General features: G+C 42.8%; 1 protein-coding gene across 3 annotated transcripts in view; it reads left to right on the forward strand.

Moving 5' to 3' along the window:
• Positions 1-2,305: 2,305 nt before the first annotated feature.
• uhrf2 (ubiquitin like with PHD and ring finger domains 2) overlaps positions 2,306-26,549 on the forward strand; it is a 49,129-nt gene continuing 24,885 nt past the window's right edge. The window contains exons 1-3 of one of the 3 annotated variants that reach the window (XM_036977691.2): positions 2,306-2,739; positions 11,303-11,752; positions 18,663-18,997. In XM_036977691.2, the coding sequence (XP_036833586.2) occupies positions 2,587-2,739; positions 11,303-11,752; positions 18,663-18,997 (938 nt within the window). In that variant the 5' untranslated portion in view covers positions 2,306-2,586. Of the gene's footprint in view, positions 2,740-3,838; positions 3,959-4,672; positions 4,818-11,302; positions 11,753-18,662; positions 18,998-26,549 lie in introns of those variants that run through there. The other 2 variants (XM_090235043.1, XM_090235042.1) reach the window with 2 other exon arrangements.

Below are 26,549 nucleotides of genomic sequence, written 5' to 3' on the forward strand. Positions count from 1 at the left end.
AGAGAGAGAAGTTGAGATTGTTAGAGTGGGGAAGACAGTTTCATATGCTGAGGCAGCAAGGAGAGTAGATGATAGCCCAAGGATGAGGGATTTGACTGGGAGCCCCCCAGTGAGTAGGCCTGAAGAGAGAGATTCAGAGAGGATGAGTTTTTAGTAAGGTTGGATTTCTTGCGTTTTATAGCTATAGTGATCAACTGTACTGCACTGATGGAGTTGAAAGTACAGAAGTGAGGTGTGGTAGTTGCAGCAGCAAAGTATTTTGGTGAGAGATTTCAGTGCAGAAGATCTACAGGGAGTTTTGGGAGATGGGGTTCCAAAGCAGAGGGATGGGGTGATGGGTTTTGTGGATAGTGTCTAGGTAAGTTGCAGGGTTACATGGTGGTGCAATTTAAAACATTTGCCCTTCCCATTAACTTTTTTAACCAAAATATGAAATCCGCACACCTACCTGCGGAAGGCAGCAACACACAACACAGCGTCTAGTCTGACAGAAATTCACAAGAAGAAGACCCTCCATAAATACACTGCTCAAAAAAATAAAGGGAACACTTAAACAACACAATGTAACTCCAAGTCAATCACACTTCTGTGAAATCAAACTGTCCACTTAGGAAGCAACACTGATTGACAATACATTTCACATGCTGTTGTGCAAATGGAATAGACAACAGGTGGAAATTATAGGCAATTAGCAAGACACCCCCAATAAAGGAGTGGTTCTGCAGGTGGTGACCACAGACCACTTCTCAGTTCCTATGCTTCCTGGCTGATGTTTTGGTCACTTTTGAATGCTGGCGGTGCTTTCACTCTAGTGGTAGCATGAGACGGAGTCTACAACCCACACAAGTGGCTCAGGTAGTGCAGCTCATCCAGGATGGCACATCAATGCGAGCTGTGGCAAGAAGGTTTGCTGTGTCTGTCAGCGTAGTGTCCAGAGCATGGAGGCGCTACCAGGAGACAGGCCAGTACATCAGGAGACGTGGAGGAGGCCGTAAGAGGGCAACAACCCAGAAGCAGGACCGCTACCTCCTCCTTTGTGCAAGGAGGAGCAGGAGGAGCACTGCCAGAGCCCTGCAAAATGACCTCCAGCAGGCCACAAATGTGCATGTGTCTGCTCAAACAGTCAGAAACAGACAGAGGGTGGTATGAAGGCCCGACATCCACAGGGGGGGGGGTTGTGCTTACAGCCCAACACCGTGCAGGACGTTTGGCATTTGCCAGAGAACACCAAGATTAGCAAATTCGCCACTGGTGCCCTGTGCTCTTCACAGATCAGGTCAGTCATGGTGTGGGGTGGCATTTCTTTGGGGGGCCGCACAGCCCTCCATGTGCTCGCCAGAGGTAGCCTGACTGCCATTAGGTACCGAGATGAGATCCTCAGACCCCTTGTGAGACCATATGCTGGTGCGGTTGGCCCTGGGTTCCTCCTAATGCAAGACAATGCTAGACCTCATGTGGCTGGAGTGCGTCAGCAGTTCCTGCAAGAGGAAGGCATTGATGCTATGGACTGGCCCGCCCGTTCCCCAGACCTGAATCCAATTGAGCACATCTGGGACATCATGTCTCGCTCCATCCACCAACTGTCCATCCACAGACTGTCCAGGAGTTGGCGGATGCTTTAGTCCAGGTCTGGGAGGAGATCCCTCAGGAGACCATCCGCCACCTCATCAGGAGCATGCCCAGGCCTTGTAGGGAGGTCATACAGGCACGTGGAGGCAACACACACTACTGAGCCTCATTTTGACTTGTTTAAAGGACATTACATCAAAGTTGGATCAGCCTGTAGTGTGGTTTTCCACTTTAATTTTGAGTGTGACTCCAAATCCAGACCTCCATGGGTTGATAAATTTGATTTCCATCGATCATTTTTGTGATTTTGTAGTCAGCAAATTCAACTATGTAAAGAAAAAAAGTATTTAATAAGAATATTTCATTCATTCAGATCTAGGATGTGTTATTTTAGTGTTCCCTTTATTTTTTTGAGCAGTGTATATATAAACCGTTCATAGAAGTTTTGAACAGTTTTGGGATAGCAAGTGGTATAAAGAAGCTATACATGCCATCAATGCTTGTCCATGTTCAGTATGGCCTGCACTTTTTCCCTTTTTTAATCCCATCTGTTTTGAAAGAAATATTCTTAGATAAAAAAAAAAAAACTTTCGTCTATTTATTAAGCATTAGAGCAATGGCTAGCTCTTTACAATGCAAGTCAGTAAAGGCTTTAATTTGACATTGAAGTTCTACATTTTATATAGATTTGTAGAATGTCCACTGCTTACATTGCACATTCTGGAAACGGTGAGATACTTTCTTTCATCCCTTGTATTCGTTTATTCATTGTACTGCCCACAAAAAAAGGGTCCTGCGCCTTTAACTGCAAATTGTACATAATTTTATTTCGCGAGATTTGCTTGGCGCGGTGACCCATGTGAGAGACACATCCTGCAAAAATCATTCTCCCCTGCAGAGAAAAAGGCAATGGAGCGCTGAACATTTTCACTTGTATCCCCCTTCCCCCAAAGGCCCCGTATTTGTTGTGATCAGATTTCTGTAACATTTTTTGGTTGGCTATCGGGCGGTGGAACGATGTGGATTCAGATTCGGACCATAGACGGAAAGGAGACACGAACCATTGAGGATCTTTCCAGGCTGACCAAAATTGAGTATCTGAGACTGAAAATCAAGGATATCTTCAATGTAAACCCCCAACAACAACGGTTATTCTATCGGGGCAAACAGGTAGATGCTATCTGTCACATATGGTCATCCTAACAGTCGTTTGTTGTGTGTTTACGGTGCAGGATTAGGTGCTAGGCTGTTAACGTTGTACATAGCACTGGAGCTTCCTGTTTTGAAGGGAATTCGCCAACAGTTCTTGCGCAAGAGCTGAGAGGACGGACTGTGGTGCCATATTCATATGCTGTCATTGTCCCCATGCATTCTGTGTCTACAATGTTGCAGTTTTCAATAGGCCTGTTTTCCAAGATGCATACAACAATGTATCAATGTAGTAGCCAACAGTTGAGCTAGACAGCTGAGAAAAGGCATATTCTTCGTGATCTTTTTTTCAGATTTTCCAGTGTTATCCACATGTCAGGAAGGCATTCCGTTATTACAACCTTATTCAGACCCCCATGACCAGTTCGAGATCATCTAGATGCATTGCGAACAGGATTCTACGTTTTCCAAAATATGTGGTCTCTTGATGACTGTCGTCATGGCCTTTTGATGTTCATGTGATTTGTATTATTCATTTGTTTAGTTCAGGATGCGTTGCTCCACGTGCCTTGACGTGAAGTGCAGTGTTTACACCCGCGCCCTGGTGGTTTGACACAAACTCAACGTCACTACATCGTGAATAGTGGTTAGGTAGCGGCTACTGTGGAAGTGCTCTTTGCTCGGTGACTTTGTTTCCCCATATTCTGCATGTAGGTTACATGCAAAACATGGTTGATAGATACGAATTCTGCTGGACCGTGTTGAACAATGCTAACACTCCTGGGGATTCTAGAAGCTGACCTAGTAGATTCAGAGACAATTGTCATTGAATGTGAGATTTTTTTTATTTTTTAAATCTCTCCAAGTGAGATTTGACATTGATCAGCAACATTACATATTTTACAATATGACATTGATCAGTCATTACAACATTGTCTTTTCTGCGACTTCGTATAATGCCTTGTCATCATTTCGGTGTTTGTGAAGGTAATATGCTAGAATGCTCTGTACTTTTTTTTTTTAGGGCCCTGTTTCCAGTCTAGTAGTGAGGACTGGCGACCAGAGGACTGGCGACCAGAGTGTTAGCAGAATATGCATACACCCACCTTGTATCCTTTCTATCCAGTGTTTGAGCCAAGTATAATGACTCAAAATGCCATCCGTTAAGAAAGACAATGGTGATTGGGTTGGAGATGGAAATGCTGCCGTGCCCCTGTGACGGTCATTCAATCCTTTGTGGGTGTGTGTGGGGGTTAATTGTCTGACCACTGTGCCTCTGTGTATGTCCCAAATAGCAACCTTTTCCAAAAAGCACTACTTTTGACCAGGGCCCATAGGCAATATGTAGGGAATATGGTGCCATTTGGGACAGACAGTGTGTGGGGAATATTACATCTGGAATAATGACTCAACATGCACCTCATAAAGAAAATACTGCTTTTTCTATTATCATAATTTAATATGCTTCACACCATCCTTTTTTTAATCCAGTTATTTAACTTACCATATAAATGGATTCCTCTGAAGGCACTTTAGCCATTCTTAAATCCTAGGCCCTGTAAATAAAATAAAAAACTAAAGGAGAATCATGACTGCTATTGAAAATAAATGGCTTGTTCTTGTTTTGCTGGATATCTGACACTACATTAAGGATTTAAGTGGTTTTGTGTTTACACATCCATGCTTTGGGAGGGATTCCAATTTCGGGGATGTTGTTCATTGCTGTATAATGTGCAGTACAGCATGATGTGTCAGCCATTTTGAATTTTTGAATGAGGAATTCCCATGTGCTCTCTTTTGAGAGGAAACATGGGACGGAGCCACGGCAAGCTTTTTTTCATTTTTTTTTTGTGGGGATCAAGCAACTAAGCGTATTCCATTTTAATGTGAATTTAAACAAAAGACCTGCGTTCGATTTGCTTCAGTTGGCAGCCTACCTACGTTTTCATCACCTTGTGATGTATGGTATGCATGGCTGGCTGTTTCTAAGGAAACAATATGCTTTTCTCTTCTCTCTTTTCCATACTGAGTGTTGTTTTCCGACTATCATTTGATTTTAGGCCTCGTTTATGAGATACACACTGGATTCTGTTTTTAAGGTTTGTTATACAAGACCTTCGGTTTTCAGTGCTGCTATTGTGTAGTACTGTAGTAGTGTAGAGTAATGTACTGTTGTGAGTATGTACTGTAGTAATCTTTGTATTTCCTCTGCCTCAGGATAGCAGGCAGGGTGGGTGGGGGATTTACACGTGTGAAGTAATGTGAAGAATGAACCACGCGCAGTACCGACTACCGTCACACTATTAAGACTGTTGCCAGGAGCCAGAGGAGACTCATTCAATTTCAAAATGGCGTCGTCCTAGCCCTAGTTCAAAGCACGTGTACTATGCCCTTGCGTTTGAATGACTGTCAATGTTAGAGAGCCGCAGAGGTCTTGTAACAGTCTCTTAATTAAGTCTGTGAACGGATCTCTACCTGCCTATAGTCGGTCACAGATTCTCCCTTTCCAAGAGCACAGTCCCTGCCTTTCTCTTTTAGATCCTGAGCATACCGTCTTGTCACACACAAAAACAGAACACTCTACTAAGCAGACCCTCGTCCGCTAAACATCTACTCTGAGACTTGTGATTGGCTAGTTTTTGAATTGTGCTGCCTCTATTGGCGAGTGAGCGTCTCTCAGGGTTAATATTTCACATAAAATTTGTTTCAAAGAAAGCCACTTGCACTGATGGCATGTTTAGAAATGCTCCTAAATGTGAAAAAAAGACAGATTAAGAACTGTTTTTAATACGCACACATTTTCAACATTACACGGGCTGATAAGCATTGACACTTTTTTTCTTAGTTGGGGAAAACCAGGGCATTCGTTCAATCGTCTTGTTATTGCTCTGTATATGAGAGGCAATATGGCTCTGTATATGAGAGGCAATATGGCTCTGTATATGAGAGGCAATATGGCTCTGTATATGAGAGGCAATATGGCTCTGTATATGAGAGGCAATATGGCTCTGTATATGAGAGGCAATATGGCTCTGTATATGAGAGGCAATATGGCTCTGTATATGAGAGGCAATATGGCTCTGTATATGAGAGGCAATATGGCTCTGTATATGAGAGGCAATATGGCTCTGTATATGAGAGGCAATATGGCTCTGTATATGAGAGGCAATATGGCTCTGTATATGAGAGGCAATATGGCTCTGTATATGAGAGGCAATATGGCTCTGTATATGAGAGGCAATATGGCTCTGTATATGAGAGGCAATATGGCTCTGTATATGAGAGGCAATATGGCTCTGTATATGAGAGGCAATATGGCTCTGTATATGAGAGGCAATATGGCTCTGTAAGAGAGCTGGTTGGTTGCGTTCTTGGGTCTTTGCTTATGTGGGACTAAGATAGTGTGTGTGTGCTGCAGTCAGCCATGTGTACAGATGCCCCGCTCTCCAGTTTAGGGTTGGGCTTGAAGGTTTGGAGCCTGTTGTCTGACACGGCTGAGGGCACTTGAATCCAGTTACGCTAATGGAAGTTGGTGTCCTTTCTGAGTTAAGAAAGGGACTGTGTGTTTCACGTGGTGGAAAAGTGACCGATTTTTATTTTGGATCCGTGCTGCGCAGGCAGCGTGAAGTAGAGACAGACAACAAAGGACCAGTTTTCAATTTTTTTATTTAAAGGCATGGTTTTTTCTATAACTGAACTCAAGACTCAACCCATTCTCCATTCACATATTGTTGATTTAGTTATTTTCAGTTGTATCAAAGAAGTTACTTTTAAAAAAACATGCAAGATTAAAACGTAACGAATTAAATAAACAAAAAAAGGGCCCAGGAAGCAGGGTGTCCCATTTTCTTCAACCGTTCATCTTACAACCTTTTTAGTAGCTATTTGCTCTCACCAAACGCTTGCCACATGCCCTCTGCAACAGGGATCCACCATGCTTCTGGGCTGCATCACATCCGGTGGGATGTCCGCACCTCCAATGGAAAGAAACAGGGATTTTCTAGAAGTCAGGTGAACATACCAGAGTCTGCAGAGTTAACAGTACATGACTGATTGCCAAGTTAAGCAGTGGTACTTGAGGTAGATCAATGCCACAAAGGCTACATTTACACAGAGAGCCCAATTCTGATATTTTTTTCCCCACTAATTGGTCTTTTGACGTAATTGGTCTTTTGACCAATTACATCACAACTTTTCATATCAGATCTTTTTCAGAGTTGATCTGATTGGAAAAATATCTAGTCCCAGTTTAGCCATTTTATGTTCGTATCCCTGCATGTGGATTTGGATTTAGGCTAGTTATCACCGTGTCAGCTCAGTCTAGTTATTTTGTTTACGGTTCCTTCAGTGGTGATGTTTTACTTTCAGTGAAGCCTGTGTTTTACTTAATTTGAATATCAGCTAGCTACAGGAACTGAGTGTCAGTTGTTCTTGGTAAAGCGAGGAAAATGGAAGTGCTTTCTTTTTCACTCTACCAGACCGGCTTGTCAAAAAACGCAGGGTCCTGCTTTACGAACACGACGGCTAGAAAGAAACAAGGTTTAGGGGAAGAGGAGAGCAAGCCGAGTCTATTTCAGCCAACTTCTTTCTATCCATATAATTACTAGAGATGAAGAAAGGAATCTGTTTTAAGGTCTAAAAAAAAATGTGTGTGTTCTGTATCGATGAATAAATAAAGCAATAGAGTTGGGTATAGGCTAGACAGCGAGTTCCATGTCAGTGTTTTGGGCTGCTTGGGGGGTGTTCGCTCTTGATTAGAAACGTGACCTATTTTTTTCCTATTGGCGGTCTAGCGGGCGGGAGGCGAGGGGTGGTTTGGGTGGTGGGGGGAGGGGTAGGGAGTGGAGCTCACTGTCTGGTTGAGCAGTGTGTGTTGGGCGTTTCCTGCCCTATCCCAGAGTTCCCTTCTCCCTGCCAGGCTCTGACTGCAGACTAGTATCTGACCACCAGCCCCACTGACTGATTTGGTTTTGCACCTTTGTTGTGTTAGTGAAATGAATAGTCACACATACACCAGCCCTGACTCGCTTACAAAAATACACACAAACGCCACACGTACGTACGTACACACGAATGCACCAAGTGCATTTCGGAAGCACAGGTCGCGTACCGATTCTTTTTGAAAGGCTTGGCACTTACTCAGAAACACCTTTCCAAATTCTGATTAGAAATCTCAGGTGGTCCAATTCACTTAATTGGAAGGCAGAGATGATAACCACCACAAAAGTTCAATGGTTATAATAGAAATGTTCTGTCATTTTAATTGCGTATACAGAGTACTTTTCTCTGTTGCGTTAAATCATTGATGGGCTAGATGCCAAAGCATACCTGTCAGCCGGGATAGTATCGAATAGACTTTTCCAGGTTCGGCCTGGTGATGTAGTGTTGCCCTCCCCTCCACCTGGAGTAGATTAGGTTTCTATTCTGTATCGTAATGAACAGGATCCGTCCAGCAATTACCTTGTTCAAATACAAAAGTAGCTGTTTTAATTATTACGTATTCAGAATATGTTGTGACCTTGCCAGTGCGTAAGCAAAGCACATCTCCTGCTGTTTTTTTTATTTTTAGTTTGTGTGTGTCAATGTCTGAATGACGTGCTTGTAATGATTTAGCAATGAGCTTTTTAAAGACAGTCTGGCTGACTTGTCAGACGTCACCTCGGATAAACAAAGAAATTAGTTTGACTGAGGAGAGGTGGTACTGGTGATCTAACAACCAAATAATAACATGCGCATGAACACACACGCGCCTAAATGTACATGCGTGCACTAACGCAGACAAACACACACACACAGTGGTTGTGCCACTGCCACCACGTGGTCGATCTTTTGACCATGCTTTCAAAATATTTTTCCATTAGTGTTTCTTTTCCTCCTTAGTCTTGCCGATGACTGAGGTTTCATTGCACATTCCTAATGTTGTTATTGACGATGACATTTACATCCCACTGTGGAACTTTGATATGCCCGTAGAGTATTTTATGTTCAACAAAGTATTTAAAAATGTGCCAAAATGTAATACTAATGCCAACTTTGATTTATTGTTTCTCAATTATGCTTTTTGATATATATGTATGTATGTGTATGTGTATATGTGTATATATATATATATATGTGTGTCAACAATCCTTCCAAAGGACCATGCTATGGATTACATGTTGTGAAAATCTCCAAAATCACGGTCTTTTTTTTGGGGGTCCGGATTTGTGAGAGGAATCGCTTGTATGAGAAATGCATTTTGGCATATATTTTCCAAGAGAATCTAGAATCCGTTTTCTAGATGTCAACAATTGATTCAGTAAAATTCAGAAGAATACGTACGTCCCAGAGCAATCACACGTGGTGAATGCACAAGCTTCTGAAGCCAAGATATGATACATCAATATCCATCACATCCACAACTGTTATGGATGGTACGGATATCATAAACGCTGAAAGAGGATACTGACAATGAAAAGAGCAGAACCAATTCTAGACCATACAAAACCTTTAGTTTCCTAAAAGTTTCAAGATAAGGTGCATGTTTTATGACCCCCCCCCCCCCTTTTTTTCCCAGTCAACCTCCTACATTTTACAGGACTGTAGAATACGCAAACAAAACGTAGTATTGCTTCATTAACATATCATCTTCGTAACTAATACTGGGAACAGCTGTGAGTGGAAAAACAAGCTTTGTGAGCCCTTTCTAAAAGCCATGAAATATGATTGACTGAAAAGCCTTGGCCACCTACTCTGTAAATTGTCAAAATTCATGAAATTAAACTTTTCAAATAAAGCTTGAAGTCCAACACATAGACCTTAAGGATAATGGTTTCATTTGGAAATGAACGCTCAGGTCGACTTTTACACAGAATCGCCCAACCATAACTTTTCAAATGGACTGGATGGAAGACATCCAATCGCCCCAAATGTTTTACCATCCCTTGACCATAGATAAACCCCAAATGTTTTACCATCCCTTGACCATAGATAAACCCCAAATGTTTTACCATCCCTTGACCATAGATAAACCCCAAATGTTTTACCATCCCTTGACCATAGATAAACCCCAAATTTGTAGAAGCGTTATAACATCGGATATCATGGGTACTAACTGGACCTGGGTTTTGAGTGTAATTATTGTTATTGCCTAAGCCCTAAGGAGCCTATAAAATGTCTTGTTGAAGAGGGAGATTATGCAAATCGTAATTGACTCTCCAGTTAAAGGCCAAACGTGGCTAATGTACGCTGTGTTATGGGATACCATGCATGAAATAAAATAGGCTTTTCCCGACACAATAGATTAATTCTAGTCGGTGTGCCGCAGCCTGCCTGGTGTCCCTTCTCCATGATGGTGTCTAGTCTACCATAGAAATATAATTACTAGAACGGACATTACCATTTGAAGTCAATGTTCTGTGATGGTAGTAATTATATTTCTGTGCTATGCAGTTTACTCCACATGGGAGGCAGACAGACAGACATGGACGCACACAGACAGGTGACCAGAGTGTTTGTGGCGATCACGGGCGGCCTGCTCTGTTCTAAATTTCATGAGATTATTAAATAAGGGAGGTTAGAGGACGGGAGATTGCGCTCTGTCACAAGCCAGTCTGGAGCGCCTCCACTCTCGTTTCTCCTTTTATGCCTCAATAAGTAACCAAGGAGAGGAGCGAGTGGCCATGCTTATTTCTCCAACACAATGGAGGATGGGAAATGGTCTGGTCACTGGCTACCTCGCTCGCTTCTGCTCTGATGAGACAAAGCTACATAGATCCATTGGGACACAGCTAGCTGTTTGCTCACCATTATACCATAACATTTTCATGGAAGTAGGCTATAACAAGAGATACAGTAACTTAAACACGTGGCAAGTAATGAGGCAGCCAGAGATGCAATGTTTCTTAACGTGAGGAGTCTCTCACTCTCAGAAGTGGAGCCATTTTCTGACACAAACCCATGACTGCGGAAATGCGCCACACCACCATCTGAAAGACAGACCGAGATTGTGGGGAGGGAGTTTGTCGATATGGACGGGGGGGACGGGGGGGCTTCTTTATTGGTTGCCATAGCGACTTAGGTAGTGTGCCCCCCCCTCCAGATTTAATATTTTATTTATTTATTTGAGGGGGAAAAAAACGCAGTGGAAGGCAGAGATTTGTCGTTTTGTTCAGGAATGAATGTTTGTTTATTTCCCCGTAGCTTTTAGCTTTTATTCCGAATGGTGTTGAGCATCAACTCATTGTCCCTCCTCACCCTTCTGAAGAACTGTGGAATTCTGTCTTTTTGCCGAGCTCTTCGTTTGCGCTTGACAACCAGCTCCGGCTCGATATATGCTTCTGACGGCGATGCTATGCTGTTCATTTTAATATTGAGCAGATGTCTGCCAGTGCCTGAGAAGAGAACACCCCCCCCCCCCCCCCTTCCCAAAAAGAAAAAACTAACACCAAAATGGCTGCCGAACAGATCCGTGTGTTTGATTTTTCAGATGCAAGATGGCCATACGCTGTTTGACTGTCACACAGCTGTTTTACCCACCTCAAGCAAAACACAGACAAAATGTCTGCCTTACTAACAGATCCATTTGTGTGTCAATATTTTTCAGATGGAAGATGGCCACACGCTGTATGACTACAACGTGGGACTGAACGACATCGTCCAGCTGCTAATCCGTTCTCAGGCAGGGGACGCTCCCGACAGCCCCCTCGTCCCGCCCATTGCACCCCCTGTCACCCCGAAGGACTGTGACACCATGCCCATGTCCAGTAGTACAGCTCTGCCTCCCACCTCCCCCAACACCACGGCTGGTGCAGCTACCACACCCTCCCCATCCAAGCCTACCATAGTGGCCCCCAAACCCATCCCTACCCTCACCACAGTCAACAACAACACAACCACCAGTAACAGCAGTACCACCAGTACCAGTAACACCAGTGATCCCAATAACAACAGGGCCAAGTCTTCTACTCCACCAGCACTGCTGGAGAAGCTCGACAACCAGCCATCAACCTCTACACGTCCCTTCCTCATAGACGCCGGCATTGGGGTGTTCAAGGTGAGAGAAAGAACTTGCTGGTCTGTGGTACCATTTTCTCTCAGGTTGTGGTTTGTGTATGAGATTATATAATATTATGTTCATTCAATAATGGTCCTTTTGAGCCGGATACAGTGCCTTGCGAAAGTATTCGGCCCCCTTGAACTTTGCGACCTTTTGCCACATTTCAGGCTTCAAACATAAAGATATAAAACTTTATTTTTTTGTGAAGAATCAACAACAAGTGGGACACAATCATGAAGTGGAACGACATTTATTGGATATTTCAAACTTTTTTAACAAATCAAAAACTGAAAAATTGGGCGTGCAAAATTATTCAGCCCCTTTACTTTCAGTGCAGCAAACTCTCTCCAGAAGTTCAGTGAGGATCTCTGAATGATCCAATGTTGACCTAAATGACTAATGATGATAAATACAATCCACCTGTGTGTAATCAAGTCTCCGTATAAATGCACCTGCACTGTGATAGTCTCAGAGGTCCGTTAAAAGCGCAGAGAGCATCATGAAGAACAAGGAACACACCAGGCAGGTCCGAGATACTGTTGTGAAGAAGTTTAAAGCCGGATTTGGATACAAAAGATTTCCCAAGCTTTAAACATCCCAAGGAGCACTGTGCAAGCGATAATATTGAAATGGAAGGAGTATCAGACCACTGCAAATCTACCAAGACCTGGCCGTCCCTCTAAACTTTCAGCTCATACAAGGAGAAGACTGATCAGAGATGCAGCCAAGAGGCCCATGATCACTCTGGATGAACTGCAGAGATCTACAGCTGAGGTGGGAGACTCTGTCCATAGGACAACAATCAGTTGTATATTGCACAAATCTGGCCTTTATGGAAGAGTGGCAAGAAGAAAGCCATTTCTTAAAGATATCCATAAAAAGTGTTGTTTAAAGTTTGCCACAAGCCACCTGGGAGACACACCAAACATGTGGAAGAAGGTGCTCTGGTCAGATGAAACCAAAATTGAACTTTTTTGGCAACAATGCAAAACGTTATGTTTGGCGTAAAAGCAACACAGCTCATCACCCTGAACACACCATCCCCACTGTCAAACATGGTGGTGGCAGCATCATGGTTTGGGCCTGCTTTTCTTCAGCAGGGACAGGGAAGATGGTTAAAATTGATGGGAAGATGGATGGAGCCAAATACAGGACCATTCTGGAAGAAAACCTGATGGAGTCTGCAAAAGACCTGAGACCGGGACGGAGATTTGTCTTCCAACAAGACAATGATCCAAAACATAAAGCAAAATCTACAATGGAATGGTTCAAAAATAAACATATCCAGGTGTTAGAATGGCCTTGTCAAAGTCCAGACCTGAATCCAATCGAGAATCTGTGGAAAGAACTGAAAACTGCTGTTCACAAATGCTCTCCATCCAACCTCACTGAGCTCGAGCTGTTTTGCAAGGAGGAATGGGAAAAAATGTCAGTCTCTCGATGTGCAAAACTGATAGACATACCCCAAGCGACTTACAGCTGTAATCGCAGCAAAAGGTGGCGCTACAAAGTATTAACTTAAGGGGGCTGAATAATTTTGCACGCCCAATTTTTCAGTTTTTGATTTGTTAAAAAAGTTTGAAAATATCCAATAAATGTCGTTCCACTTCATGATTGTGTCCCACTTGTTGTTGATTCTTCACAAAAAAATACAGTTTTATATCTTTATGTTTGAAGCCTGAAATGTGGCAAAAGGTCGCAAAGTTCAAGGGGGCCGAATACTTTCGCAAGGCACTGTATGAACCAGAGGATACGACCCCTAAGGATTCAACTCTCCCCAACAGTATACTTGTGTCTTGAAAGGTTTCAAACCCCTACTTTCTGTCCTCTAGTCCAGCTTGGTTAGTTTCACAATTTAGGAGATACTGACGTTTGTTTCGTCGTTCGTTTCCTTGATGGCACTGGCACACTACCTCTTATTTGCATTGTGGTTTTTGGACCCACATGCCTGTGGTAGTTTGAATTGGCATCTGCCTCTCACTCCCTCAGCATTCTGTGTTCGATTGCCATAGTCACCAGTGGATACAGACAACAGGCGCTGGAGTGTTTCGCTACTGTAGCAGGTCCAGTGGTGTGGGTGACATTTTGGCCTTCTCTAACTGGCTGGCTGGCTGGCTATCTTGTTTTGTGCGTGTGTGTCTGGCACGGTCATGTTGCCCTTCACCTCTCCACCCCCTGTCGCCCTGGTTAGATCCCTCGCTGGAGGCGACATCTCCTTTTAGTGCCAGTCGTCAGGGAAACGGTCTGTGAACATGCATGACAGACCTGATCCTGTGTCTCTACTCTAGGGTGACGCTAACAGACATTCAGTGGAGGTTGTTCTTCTTCTGGGCCCGTATTCACAAAGCCTCTCAGAGTAAGAGTGCTGATTTCTAGGATAAGTTTAGCCTTTTAGATCATAATGAATACGATATGGGCAGGGGGGGACTTGTTCCTACGTCAGCACTCCTACTCTGAGAAGAGTTTGAATTTGGGCCATTTACTTAAATTTCCCTGTTGAATTATGTCTGTACTGGAGCTCTGAACGTTCGCCTCATGGTAACCATGTTGCGACACGTTTAATCTCCCCAATGAATCAGACATTTGAAATGGGGAAACTTTTTATTGCCACGCAACAAACGGTTGCTAAGATTTTTCTTGGTAATTTCATTTTTTTATACTCCGTTGCAGTAAGTGGCAAGGCTGATGCGTTTTGATAGACGTCCTCGTAACAGTTAACACCGTAGCCAAGCTGCAGGGGAGCTGGGGCTAAGGATGCCAAGCAGACCCAAGCCAAGAGACACATGCGCAGAACTTAACCCTGAGAAAAGGCATGCTGGCCTGCTGCTGGTGAACCACAGTGGCTGTAAATGATATTGGCTGGAACATGGACAGTAACAGTCTCTTGGCTCAATGAAAAGCCTGTGCTAGCCATCTACCATCAAGGTGATGACTGGCCCTGTGTGACTCAGTTGTGGGTTAAATTTATGCAAGGATCACACATACACATACCAAAAAAGTATTTAGTCAGCCACCAATTGTGCAAGTTCTCCCACAAAAAGATGAGGCCTGTGATTTTCATCATAGGTACATTTCAACTATGACAGACAAAATGAGAAAAAAATCCAGAAAATCACATTGTAGGATTTAATGAATTTATTTGCAAATTATGGTGGAAAATAAGTATTTGGTCACCTACAAACAAGCAAGATTTTTGGCTCTCACAGACCTGTAACTTCTTCTTTAAGAGGCTCCTCTGTCCTCCACCTGTTACCTGTATTAATGGCACCTGTTTGAACTTGTTATCAGTATAAAAGACACCTGTCCACAACCTCAAACAGTCACACTCCAACTTCCACTATGGCCAAGACCAAAGAGCTGTCAAAGGACACCAGAAACAAAATTGTAGACCTGCACCAGGCTGGGAAGACTGGTAAGCAGCTTGGTTTGAAGAAATCAACTGTGGGAGCAATTATTAGGAAATGGAAGACATACAAGACCACTGATAATCTCCCTCGATCTGGCGCTCCACGCAAGATCTCACCCCGTGGGGTCAAAATGATCACAAGAACGGTGAGCAAAAATCCCAGAACCACACGGGGGGACCTAGTGAATGGCCTGCAGAGAGCTGGGACCAAAGTAACAAAGCCTACCATCAGTAACACACTACGCCGCCAGGGACTCAAATCCTGCAGTGCCAGACGTGTCCCCCTGCTTAAGCCAGTATATGTCCAGGCCCGTCTGAAGTTGGCTAGAGAACATTTGGATGATCCAGAAGAAGATTGGGAGAATGTCATATGGTCAGATGAAACCAAAATATAACTTTTTGGTAAAAACTGAACTCGTCGTGTTTGGAGGACAAAGAATGCTGAGTTGCATCCAAAGAACACCATACAGTGCCTTGCAAAAGTATTCGGCCCCCTTGAACTTTGCGACCTTTTGCCACATTTCAGGCTTCAAACATAAAGATATAAAACTGTATTTTTTTGTGAAGAATCAACAACAAGTGGGACACAATCAGGAAGTGGAACGACATTTATTGGATATTTCAAACTTTTTTAACAAATCAAAAACTGAAAAATTGGGCGTGCAAAATTATTCAGCCCCCTTAAGTTAATACTTTGTAGCGCCACCTTTTGCTGCGATTACAGCTGTAAGTCGCTTGGGGTATGTCTCTATCAGTTTTGCACATCGAGAGACTGAAATTTTTTCCCATTCCTCCTTGCAAAACAGCTCGAGCTCAGTGAGGTTGGATGGAGAGCATTTGTGAACAGCAGTTTTCAGTTCTTTCCACAGATTCTCGATTGGATTCAGGTCTGGACTTTGACTTGGCCATTCTAACACCTGGATATGTTTATTTTTGAACCATTCCATTGTAGATTTTGCTTTATGTTTTGGATCATTGTCTTGTTGGAAGTCAAATCTCCGTCCCAGTCTCAGATCTTTTGCAGACTCCATCAGGTTTTCTTCCAGAATGGTCCTGTATTTGGCTCCATCCATCTTCCCATCAATTTTAACCATCTTCCCTGTCCCTGCTGAAGAAAAGCAGGCCCAAACCATGATGCTGCCACCACCATGTTTGACAGTGGTGATGGTGTGTTCAGGGTGATGAGCTGTGTTGCTTTTACGCCAAACATAACGTTTTGCATTGTTGCCAAAAAGTTCAATTTTGGTTTCATCTGACCAGAGCACCTTCTTCCACATGTTTGGTGTCTCCCAGGTGGCTTGTGGCAAACTTTAAACAACACTTTTTATGGATATCTTTAAGAAATGGCTTTCTTCTTGCCACTCTTCCATAAAGGCCAGATTTGTGCAATATACGAGTGATTGTTGTCCTATGGACAGAGTCTCCCACCTCAGCTGTAGATCTCTGCAGTTCATCCAGAGTGATCATGGGCCTCTTGGCTGCATCTCTGATCAGTCTTCTCCTTGTATGAGCTGAAAGTTTGCGGGACGGCCAGGTCTTGGTAGATTTGCAGTGGTCTGATACTCCTTCCATTTCAATATTATCGCTTGCACAGTGCTCCTTGGGATGTTTAAAGCTTGGGAAATCTTTTTGTATCCAAATCCGGCTTTAAACTTCTTCACAACAGTATCTCGGACCTGCCTGGTGTGTTCCTTGTTCTTCATGATGCTCTCTGCGCTTTTAACGGACCTCTGAGACTATCACAGTGCAGGTGCATTTATACGGAGACTTGATTACACACAGGTGGATTGTATTTATCATCATTAGTCATTTAGGTCAACATTGGATCATTCAGAGATCCTCACTGAACTTCTGGAGAGAGTTTGCTGCACTGAAAGTAAAGGGGCTGAATAATTTTGCACGCCCAATTTTTCAGTTTTTGATTTGTTAAAAAAGTTTGAAATATCCAATAAATGTCGTTCCACTTCATGATTGTGTCCCACTTGTTGTTGATTCTTCACAAAAAAATACAGTTTTATATCTTTATGTTTGAAGCCTGAAATGTGGCAAAAGGTCACAAAGTTCAAGGGGGCCGAATACTTTCGCAAGGCACTGTACCTACTGTGAAGCATGGGTGTGGAAACATCATGCTTTGGGGCTGTTTTTCTGCAAAGGGACCAGGACGACTGATCCGTGTAAAGGAAAGAATGAATGGGGCCATGTATCGTGAGATTTTGAGTGAAAACCTCCTTCCATCAGCAAGGGCATTGAAGATTAAACGTGGCTGGGTCTTTCAGCATGACAATGATCCCAAACACACCGCCCGGGCAATGAAGGAATGGCTTCGTAAGAAGCATTTCGAGGTCCTGGAGTGACCTAGCCAGTCTCCAGATCTCAACCCCATAGAACTTCTTTGGAGGGAGTTGAAAGTCCGTGTTGCCCAGCAACAGCCCCAAAACATCACTGCTCTAGAGGAAACCTGCATGGAGGAATGGGCCACGAAGAACCAGTGAGGTCTACAAAACCCACAGTCTGGAGAAGCGTGTTTTGGTTCCTCACTTTACATCTGGATGAGAATCAGATGCTTCATTCAGACTGCTGTTTCATGTGGTTATGTCATTAGCTCCAGGGGAGACAGATAGTGAAAGCGGTGTCATCTCCAAAGGCCCACAAGGACTGCTTAAAAAAATAGTGGCACATGGTATCAATAATACTCTGGAACTGCAACCATTAACTTAAATGAAGGGTATAGAGCTCACTGCTTCTGCAAATCTCAATTTCTTTAGCCATGATTCACATTGTAATATCAACATTGCTAGGCCCACGCCTCGGACAGGGAGGGGCAAGGCCAAACTCAGCCTGTCTCAGTTGTGTGCTTTGCTCTTCTTCCATCATTAAAGGACCAATGCAGCTGTGATTTGCAGAGAGGTTTGGAACTCTCTTCTTATTGGTCTATTAACTAATTTAACGCCTGATGATTTCACCGGGCGGCCATAGCTCCATCCCACCAAAACAGGCAGAAGTTTCAGGCGGTCTTTTCAAACCTCTCTTACACTAAAAGGACATTATCATAATTGTTCACAATTGGAAATATATATTTGACTGCACTGGGCCTTTAAATAAACAGAGGCTAGTTTGAGAATTGATAGCTAAACACCAATAACTAGGCTAACCCAATTTCACATTTAAATGTTTTTCTCATTTTGTTGCTTCCAGTGGTCCACTGACGTTTTTTTTGTCAGCCACTTTGTATTCCATTGTAAACAAATGCTTGTCAACAATAGTAAACCTTTTTTTTTATGCGTATTTTAGAAGTAATTGCAGAGGTCTATTTCTTTTTTTTTTTTTGAAATGTCCAATATGTCTTTGTTATTTTTCTTTGATGCAGCATACATTTAGTTATCCAGACGCCTGCTTTCATTAATACTGAAGCCAGGTGTACTCTTAAAATGATAAAGAATAATATGTGTGTTTTTATGAATGTTTAAAAGCTAAACTATTACATTTTTTCTTATCTCCCAGATAAATGAGTTGGTGGACTGCAGAGACATAAGCATCGGTGCCTGGTTTGAAGCCTGCATTGACAAGGTGGCACGAACCCCAAAGGGTCAGAACAGCAAAGCTCCTACAGCGGGGAAGGTTGGCAGGCCTAGCAAAAGGACTAATGGCAAGCTGGAGGCCGAGCCGGGCCAAGGCCAAAGCCACCCCTCCTCCTCCACGGACAATAGTAATGGAAATAATTATTCAATGTTAAACTCGGACAGTGGGCCAGGGACTGCGTCCTCCACCTCTCAAACAGACTCTACTGCCACAGACAAAGAGAAGGAGGATGTCACGTACCATATCAAATATGACGAGTAAGTTGGTGCACCTGAGGAAAAAGGCAGCATGACTTGTCGGGAATTCCCACTTAGGAACCCTATTTTGGATTTATTTCCCCCCTTTTTGGGGAGGGGTCATCTACACTTGATAGTTTCACCCACCCAGGTTTGCTTTCCTTAATTCCTGCCATTTGGTTTATTTTAGGCGTGTTACAGTAGGTCCTATTCTTTTGGAATGGGTCACCTACTTTTGGTTGGTAAGTAGGAGTACGGTATGTTGTGATGAATCCTACCAGGTACAGTGAGCTCTAAAATAATTGTTTTTTACTCTGTACTCCAGCACTTTGGATTTGAAATGATACAGTGCCTTGCGAAAGTATTCGGCCCCCTTGAACTTTGCGACCTTTTGCCACATTTCAGGCTTCAAACATAAAGATATAAAACTGTATTTTTTTGTGAAGAATCAACAACAAGTGGGACACAATCATGAAGTGGAACGACATTTATTGGATATTTCAAACTTTTTTAACAAATCAAAAACTGAAAAATTGTGCGTGCAAAACAGCTCGAGCTCAGTGAGGTTGGATGGAGAGCATTTGTGAACAGCAGTTTTCAGTTCTTTCCACAGATTCTCGATTGGATTCAGGTCTGGACTTTGACAAGGCCATTCTAACACCTGGATATGTTTATTTTTGAACCATTCCATTGTAGATTTTGCTTTATGTTTTGGATCATTGTCTTGTTGGAAGACAAATCTCCATCCCAGTCTCAGGTCTTTTGCAGACTCCATCAGGTTCTCTCCCAGAATGGTCATGTATTTGGCTCCATCCATCTTCCCATCAATTTTAACCATCTTCCCATCAATTTTAACCATCTTCCCTGTCCCTGCTGAAGAAAAGCAGGCCCAAACCATGATGCTGCCACCACCATGTTTGACAGTGGGGATGGTGTGTTCAGCTGTGTTGCTTTTACGCCAAACATAACGTTTTGCATTGTTGCCAAAAAGTTCAATTTTGGTTTCATCTGACCAGAGCACCTTCTTCCACATGTTTGGTGTGTCTCCCAGGTGGCTTGTGGCAAACTTTAAACAACACTTTTTATGGATATCTTTAAGATATCTTTAAGAAATGGCTTTCTTCTTGCCACTCTTCCATAAAGGCCAGATTTGTGCAATATACGAGTGATTGTTGTCCTATGGACAGAGTCTCCCACCTCAGCTGTAGATCTCTGCAGTTCATCCAGAGTGATCATGGGCCTCTTGGCTGCATCTCTGATCAGTCTTCTCCTTGTATGAGCTGAAAGTTTAGAGGGACGGCCAGGTCTTGGTAGATTTGCAGTGGTCTGATACTCCTTCCATTTCAATATTATCGCTTGCACAGTGCTCCATGGGATGTTTAAAGCTTGGGAAATCTTTTTGTATCCAAATCCGGCTTTAAACTTCTTCACAACAGTATCTCGGACCTGCCTGGTGTGTTCCTTGTTCTTCATGATGCTCTCTGCGCTTTTAACGGACCTCTGAGACTATCACAGTGCAGGTGCATTTATACGGAGACTTGATTACACACAGGTGGATTGTATTTATCATCATTAGTCATTTAGGTCAACATTGGATCATTCAGAGATCCTCACTGAACTTCTGGAGAGAGTTTGCTGCACTGAAAGTAAAGGGGCTGAATAATTTTGCACGCCCAATTTTTCAGTTTTTGATTTGTTAAAAAAGTTTGAAATATCCAATAAATGTCGTTCCACTTCATGATTGTGTCCCACTTGTTGTTGATTCTTCACAAAAAAATACAGTTTTATATCTTTATGTTTGAAGCCTGAAATGTGGCAAAAGGTCGCAAAGTTCAAGGGGGCCGAATACTTTCGCAAGGCACTGTACAATTACTGAGTGCCGGCCAAACCCTCCCCTAACCCGGACAACGTTGGGCCAATTGTGCACATAGCCTGGACGACAGAGCCTGGACTCGCACCCAGAATCTCTAGTGGCACAGCTAGACCACCGTGCTACTCAGGAGGCCCTTGGAGTCACTTTCATTGTAAATAAGAATACAATGTGTTTCGAAACACTTCTACGTTAATGTGGATGCTACCATGATTATGGATAATCCTGAGAAAGTTAGACGTACATATCATACCCCCCTAAAATGCTAACCTCCCCTATTATTGTAATGGTAAAAGGTTAGCATGTCTTGGCGGTATGATATTTGTGCGTCTTACTTTCTCACTCGTCATTATTCACGATTCATTCAGGACTATCCGTAATCATGGTAGCATCCACATGAATGTAGAAGTGTTTCGAAACATTCTATTCTTATTGACAATAAAAGTGACTCAAATTAATTTCTATTGGGCACAGAATAATCTGAAACAGAAAATGTATCCAACACATTTGTAGAGTCACAAGCTTGATGTAGTTGTTGCGTGCTATGAATATGGGACCAAATACTAAACTTTAGACTACTTTAATAAACGTAAGTGAATTTGTACCAATACTTTTGGTCCCCTAAAATGGGGGGTACTAGGTACAAAAAGTGCTGTCATTTCTAAAAGGTTCACCCGATATGGATGAAAATACCCTCCAAATTAAAGCTGACAGTCTGCCCTTTAACCCAATAGTCAATGTATCGTTTCAAATCCAAAGTGCTGGAGTACAGAGCCAAAATGACAAAGAGAAAGAAAGGGGGTCACTGTCCAAAAGCGTTTGGAGCTCACTGTGAGTCAGAGCTGTGTAGACTGGGGTTGCTGGGGAGTTCAGGAGATACCATTACATGCCATATATTTGGCTGTAGAAGTGCTTTGATATTCCCTTACAGTATGTAGTCCCGCCCCAGTAAATACAGAGGAGGTGTGATTGCATGCAATAGAAGTGGTGATCAATCTGACATAATACCCCTTTTATGTGTTGCTGCATCAAAAGTGCCAGCCACTCCCTCAGTAACCTTTGACCTGGAAAACTAAAGCTCCAAGCAGTAATGAAACGGCAGCATTAACTGTTTTCTTTACTAGGCTGGTGGGGCACTGGCCAGTAAGTCAAATTGAGTTCAAAGTCAGGTCAAAATGCAACAGAGTTATTTCCTGTCTCAGAAATCCATTCCTGAAAAATAAGTGTCTGTAGATCAGTGAGCTTTGCATGTTTTAAGACCAACAGATAACCTCCTGAAACACTGGCTAGTCACCTGGAGTAATAGCATAAGAACCAGATTTAATACCGTAGACAAGTCAGTTGGTAATCTGAGATGTTGAGTCTCATTTTCCAATGTCCATTTTCCATGTTCTCATTTTCCATGTTGAGTCTCCACTTCCATGGCCTCTCTGAAAACATTGTCAGTAGTTGGTGTTTATAACCAAAACTTGGACGACGTACAGTTTTGCAAAGTAGTGTCACGAACCAGCTCGTAGCCCTTAACAAAGAGGGAGACAACGTGCAGATAACGGAATAACAAAAATATGTTTATTAACGAAATGTAAACTATATACAATTTAACAATGCTGTGTGTGGGTAGTCAGTAATCAGTAGTGTAAGAGAGTGGTTGCGTACAAAGATGGTGATAATGAGAGGTGCCAAAACAAACAAGCCACAAAATGCCACAACCAAAAATAGTATGTCTGTGTGGAGAGAAGGCTCCTCAATGAATGGGGGGAAAGGTGTATTTATCCCCGGAACACACATTTCGCTGACGACCCTCCCGGCTCCGCCCACCGTCATCCTATTAAGGAAAACAAGCGTAAAGAGAGAGAATTCGGCAGACAGTGGGAGGGTCGTCACAGTAGCTAACATCTGCAACGTATTAATATAACTGTTTTGTTCTTGTACTCCTTTTACGTAAATAATCAGAAATCACCCTACGTCCTGCTGGATGGTGAAAGTCCCTTTGTTGGGGATGAAAACCCACAACTCTTTGGTTCAGAGGGAAAGGAAAAATGGGTTGGGTTGGGGCAACTAGTTTAAAACCATAGCCCCTGATTCTGACTGCCTGTCTGCCTGCAGCTTATAAGGGAAAGGAGAACAGAGCTGCTAGATGGAATTTGGAGTCATCTTTTTCAGGGAAATGAATTCAAAGGAGCCGTTTCCAAGGTAACCGCAGAGTTCTCGGGGAGCGTTACTCTAAACCCCATTCCAATTGCTGCCTAAAATTGAGCTGCACATCGAGCATGTTGCGAGTGAGGTGCATAAGGCTCTTCGCTTAGTGAACCACTTACATCACTTCTGTAGCTACCAATCTCTCTAGCCCATATGTATCAAACTCATTCCACAGAGGGCTGAGGGTCTGCAGGTTTTTTGCTCCTCTCTTGTGTTTGATTGATTGAATTAAGGTGACCGATGGGTTCGGAACTCCCCTCACTTGGTTGTATCGGTCTTCATTGGACACAAATTGAAAGGAGAAACCAAAAAGCGGCAGACTCTCGGCTCTGCATGGAATGAGTTTGACACCCCTGTTCTACTCATTGGGCATATTTCAGTACGATGATGGGAAATAAACATTTATATTTCAAATGACCCCAAGCCAAGCAGCTTTTCTCTCTCTCTCTCTGTGTGTTGTGGTTAGGCAAGGCTTTCCAAGGCTCGCCTGCCTGCTGTAATAATTTGAGGCTGAAAAACAGCTTGTCAAAACTGAAACCACCTGTTTTACTTCAAAGTCTTGGACTAATCTGTAAGAAATCTTAATGAGGCTCAAAACCGTTGCCTCCAAGATGGAGAATCGTCTGCATTCTTTTGGCCTGTTTTTCCATTCTAACAAGCGTCTCAGATCTGGCTTGTGGTGGGACTCGCTCTCGGCCCAACCAACGCTTTCAGTGTAGCATTTGGCCCAACCGATGCATGTGCATCCATCCAAAGCAAAGAAGTATAGATATATAAATAAGGCATAAACAATGATCAAATGAAATGGTTATATGAAAAAGACCAGAAGGAATGTACTATTGCATCGCTGCAAAGGTCGTGCTACATGCTATTTTCCAATTGTGACGGTCACTGTATTAGTGAAGCCCCCGCTGCCGTCACGTTTCTGCTCTGTGGTTTAGCCGTATCAATTAGACCTTGTACTTAAATGTACGAGGTCTAATTCAGTATTCCACGATTGCTGAGATCAAAAGGCCTGCGGTTCCATTCAGTTGTAAACAAATACTGTTTAAAACACACTAAGCAACCCTTATTGTTGGAATAGCTTATAGCTCCAGGACTGCCTACTCGCCTCCAGTAGTAGTCCGCTACTCCTCCACACACCCACTGGCTGTCCTCTCCTGCACTTCACTTACTTATCCTCCCCTCTTGTTTTCAGATTCAATTTGATTAAACAGATATTTTAATAGGAAAAACCCAAGGTTTCCATTTGAAATATAAAATTACAAATGAACAGGGAGATTAACAGAATGTGATCATTTCGCCCATGTGATGTCGTCATGGCGTAATTACATTCAGATAAGATCAGCCAGACTCCTCTGCGTGTGTGTGTGTGTGTCCTCATCTGAATCCCAGACACCCTATCAAACCATGCTGCTTATCTGACACCCATGGCAGTGCTTCATTTGAGCTAAGGGGAAATACTAGTTTTCGCATACCTCTTCTACATGCAGTATAGGTGCCCTGTTTGGTAATCTACATAATGATGATAATGACAAACACTTTCATAGTTTCTTCAGTTCACTCTAAATTCCAGAGTCTAGATTCTAAATGCCAGATTCTAAATTCCAGAGTCTAGATTCTAAAACCCAGATTCTAAATTCCATTCTAGAACCACTTCTAGTTTCCTGCTCTTCACAGGCGCTGTGTACAGTACAGTATGAGGGTCTGTATGGCCCGGGGTGGACTAATCTCCTCCACTGGGCTGTTCCCGTCTCTCCTTTGCCACAGGAACACTGTGTGCTGAGCACTGACTTTTGTTCTGTTCTCTCCTTGCGGAGCTTCTATAATCCCCTCCACCCAAAAAAGGAAATTCATGCCTCTAGCCTGCTACTCTCACACCGACATCTCGGAGCTATCAATGTGCTCAAGCTTTCGTCGCTAGTGCTCCTACTCTATCGACAGTACCAGACAAAAGATTGGACACACCTACTCATTCCAGGGTTTTTCTTTATTTTTTACTATTTTTTACATTGTAGAATAATAGTGAAGACATCAATACTATGAAATAACACATATGGAATCATGTAGTAACCAAAAAATTGTTAAACAAATCAAAATATCGATTGAGATTCTTCAAAGTAGCCACAAATGAACTTTTAACAAGGAACACCTGTTAATTGAAATGCATTCCAGGTGACTACCTAATGAGGCTGGTTGAGAGCATGCCAAGACTGTGCAAAGCTGTCATCAAGGTGAAGGGTGGCTACTTTGAAGAATCTCAAATATAAAATCCATATTTAACACTTTTTTTGGTTACTACATGAATCCATATGTGTTATTTCATCGTTTTGATGTCTTCACTGTTAATCTACAATGTAGAACAATGTGTTCTGGTATGCACGTACACAGGCACCAAAACACACACACACACACACGTAGAGGATATTGCTGTGAACCGTAGGCTGGTCTTTCTCTCTCCCTCTGTGTGAAGTGTCAGCCCTGGTGCTATAGAGGTAGGGTGTGTGTGGAACCATGGATTAAAATTCGGAACATGAACTTGAGTGTGCACGGAGCACATTGCAGGGAGAGGAGAGGAGAATGTGAAGGACACTAGACAGGGGAAATAGGAGACACCTTCACAGTGCAGCCAGTGGCTACTAAGGCTCTTCACCATGCTAATGTCTGTGAACCCAATTTTATCTTGTCATCCATCAGCAAAATATTTTGTCAAAATAACCCGTCAGCCTCCTCTGGTCAGATAGGACACCACCACTGTCACATTTCTAGGATGGGTGTGTTGGGAATATTAACGGTAAAATCCCACAAACTACTCCGCAGTTTATTAAAGATAAAAGATGTGTCTAGTGTGCTTGTCACTTAAATTGTGTTGACATGCTTCAATGTAGTGATGCTGGGGAAGAGCTCTGTGATTTTGTGACACTGCAGAGAGTACGAGCATTGCCTAATGCAGGCCTTGGTATGGGAGCTAGTCTCCAGCATTCACTGTCCCTTTAAAAAAAAAAAATAGTCAATCACCTTTATTGTTTAACCTCTCCAGGACTGACCACCTCTACTGGTTTTATGTCGGACATTCTTTTGAAGTGTAACTCTAACCTTAGAATCCTTATTCAGGGGCTACCTGACTTTGGAGTGGTGAGTTAGTCACACACACACACACACACACACACACACACACACACACACACACACACACACACACATATATATATATATATATATATATATATATATATATATATATATATATATATATATATATATGCCACCTTTTTAGAGTTGCTTTTTTTTTTCAGACTGGAAGATGGGATGTGTTTGCAACGGATACACAGTGTTTCATTTCCTCCTCTGTCTGTTCTTACGGAGATACAGAGCTGTTAAACCCTTTCGAAGCCTGTTGCATTAGTCCCAGTCCAAGCTGCATATTATGCTGATTTGTCTCTGAAGTTTTGTGCTTACGTGTGTGAAATTCCAATTTCTCTTGTCTGGCTGTATTAAAAAATA

This window comes from Oncorhynchus mykiss, chromosome 5 (genome assembly GCF_057628025.1).
Source record: "Oncorhynchus mykiss isolate SJ-2025 chromosome 5, ASM5762802v1, whole genome shotgun sequence".
In the NCBI taxonomy this organism is placed as follows: domain Eukaryota; kingdom Metazoa; phylum Chordata; class Actinopteri; order Salmoniformes; family Salmonidae; genus Oncorhynchus; species Oncorhynchus mykiss.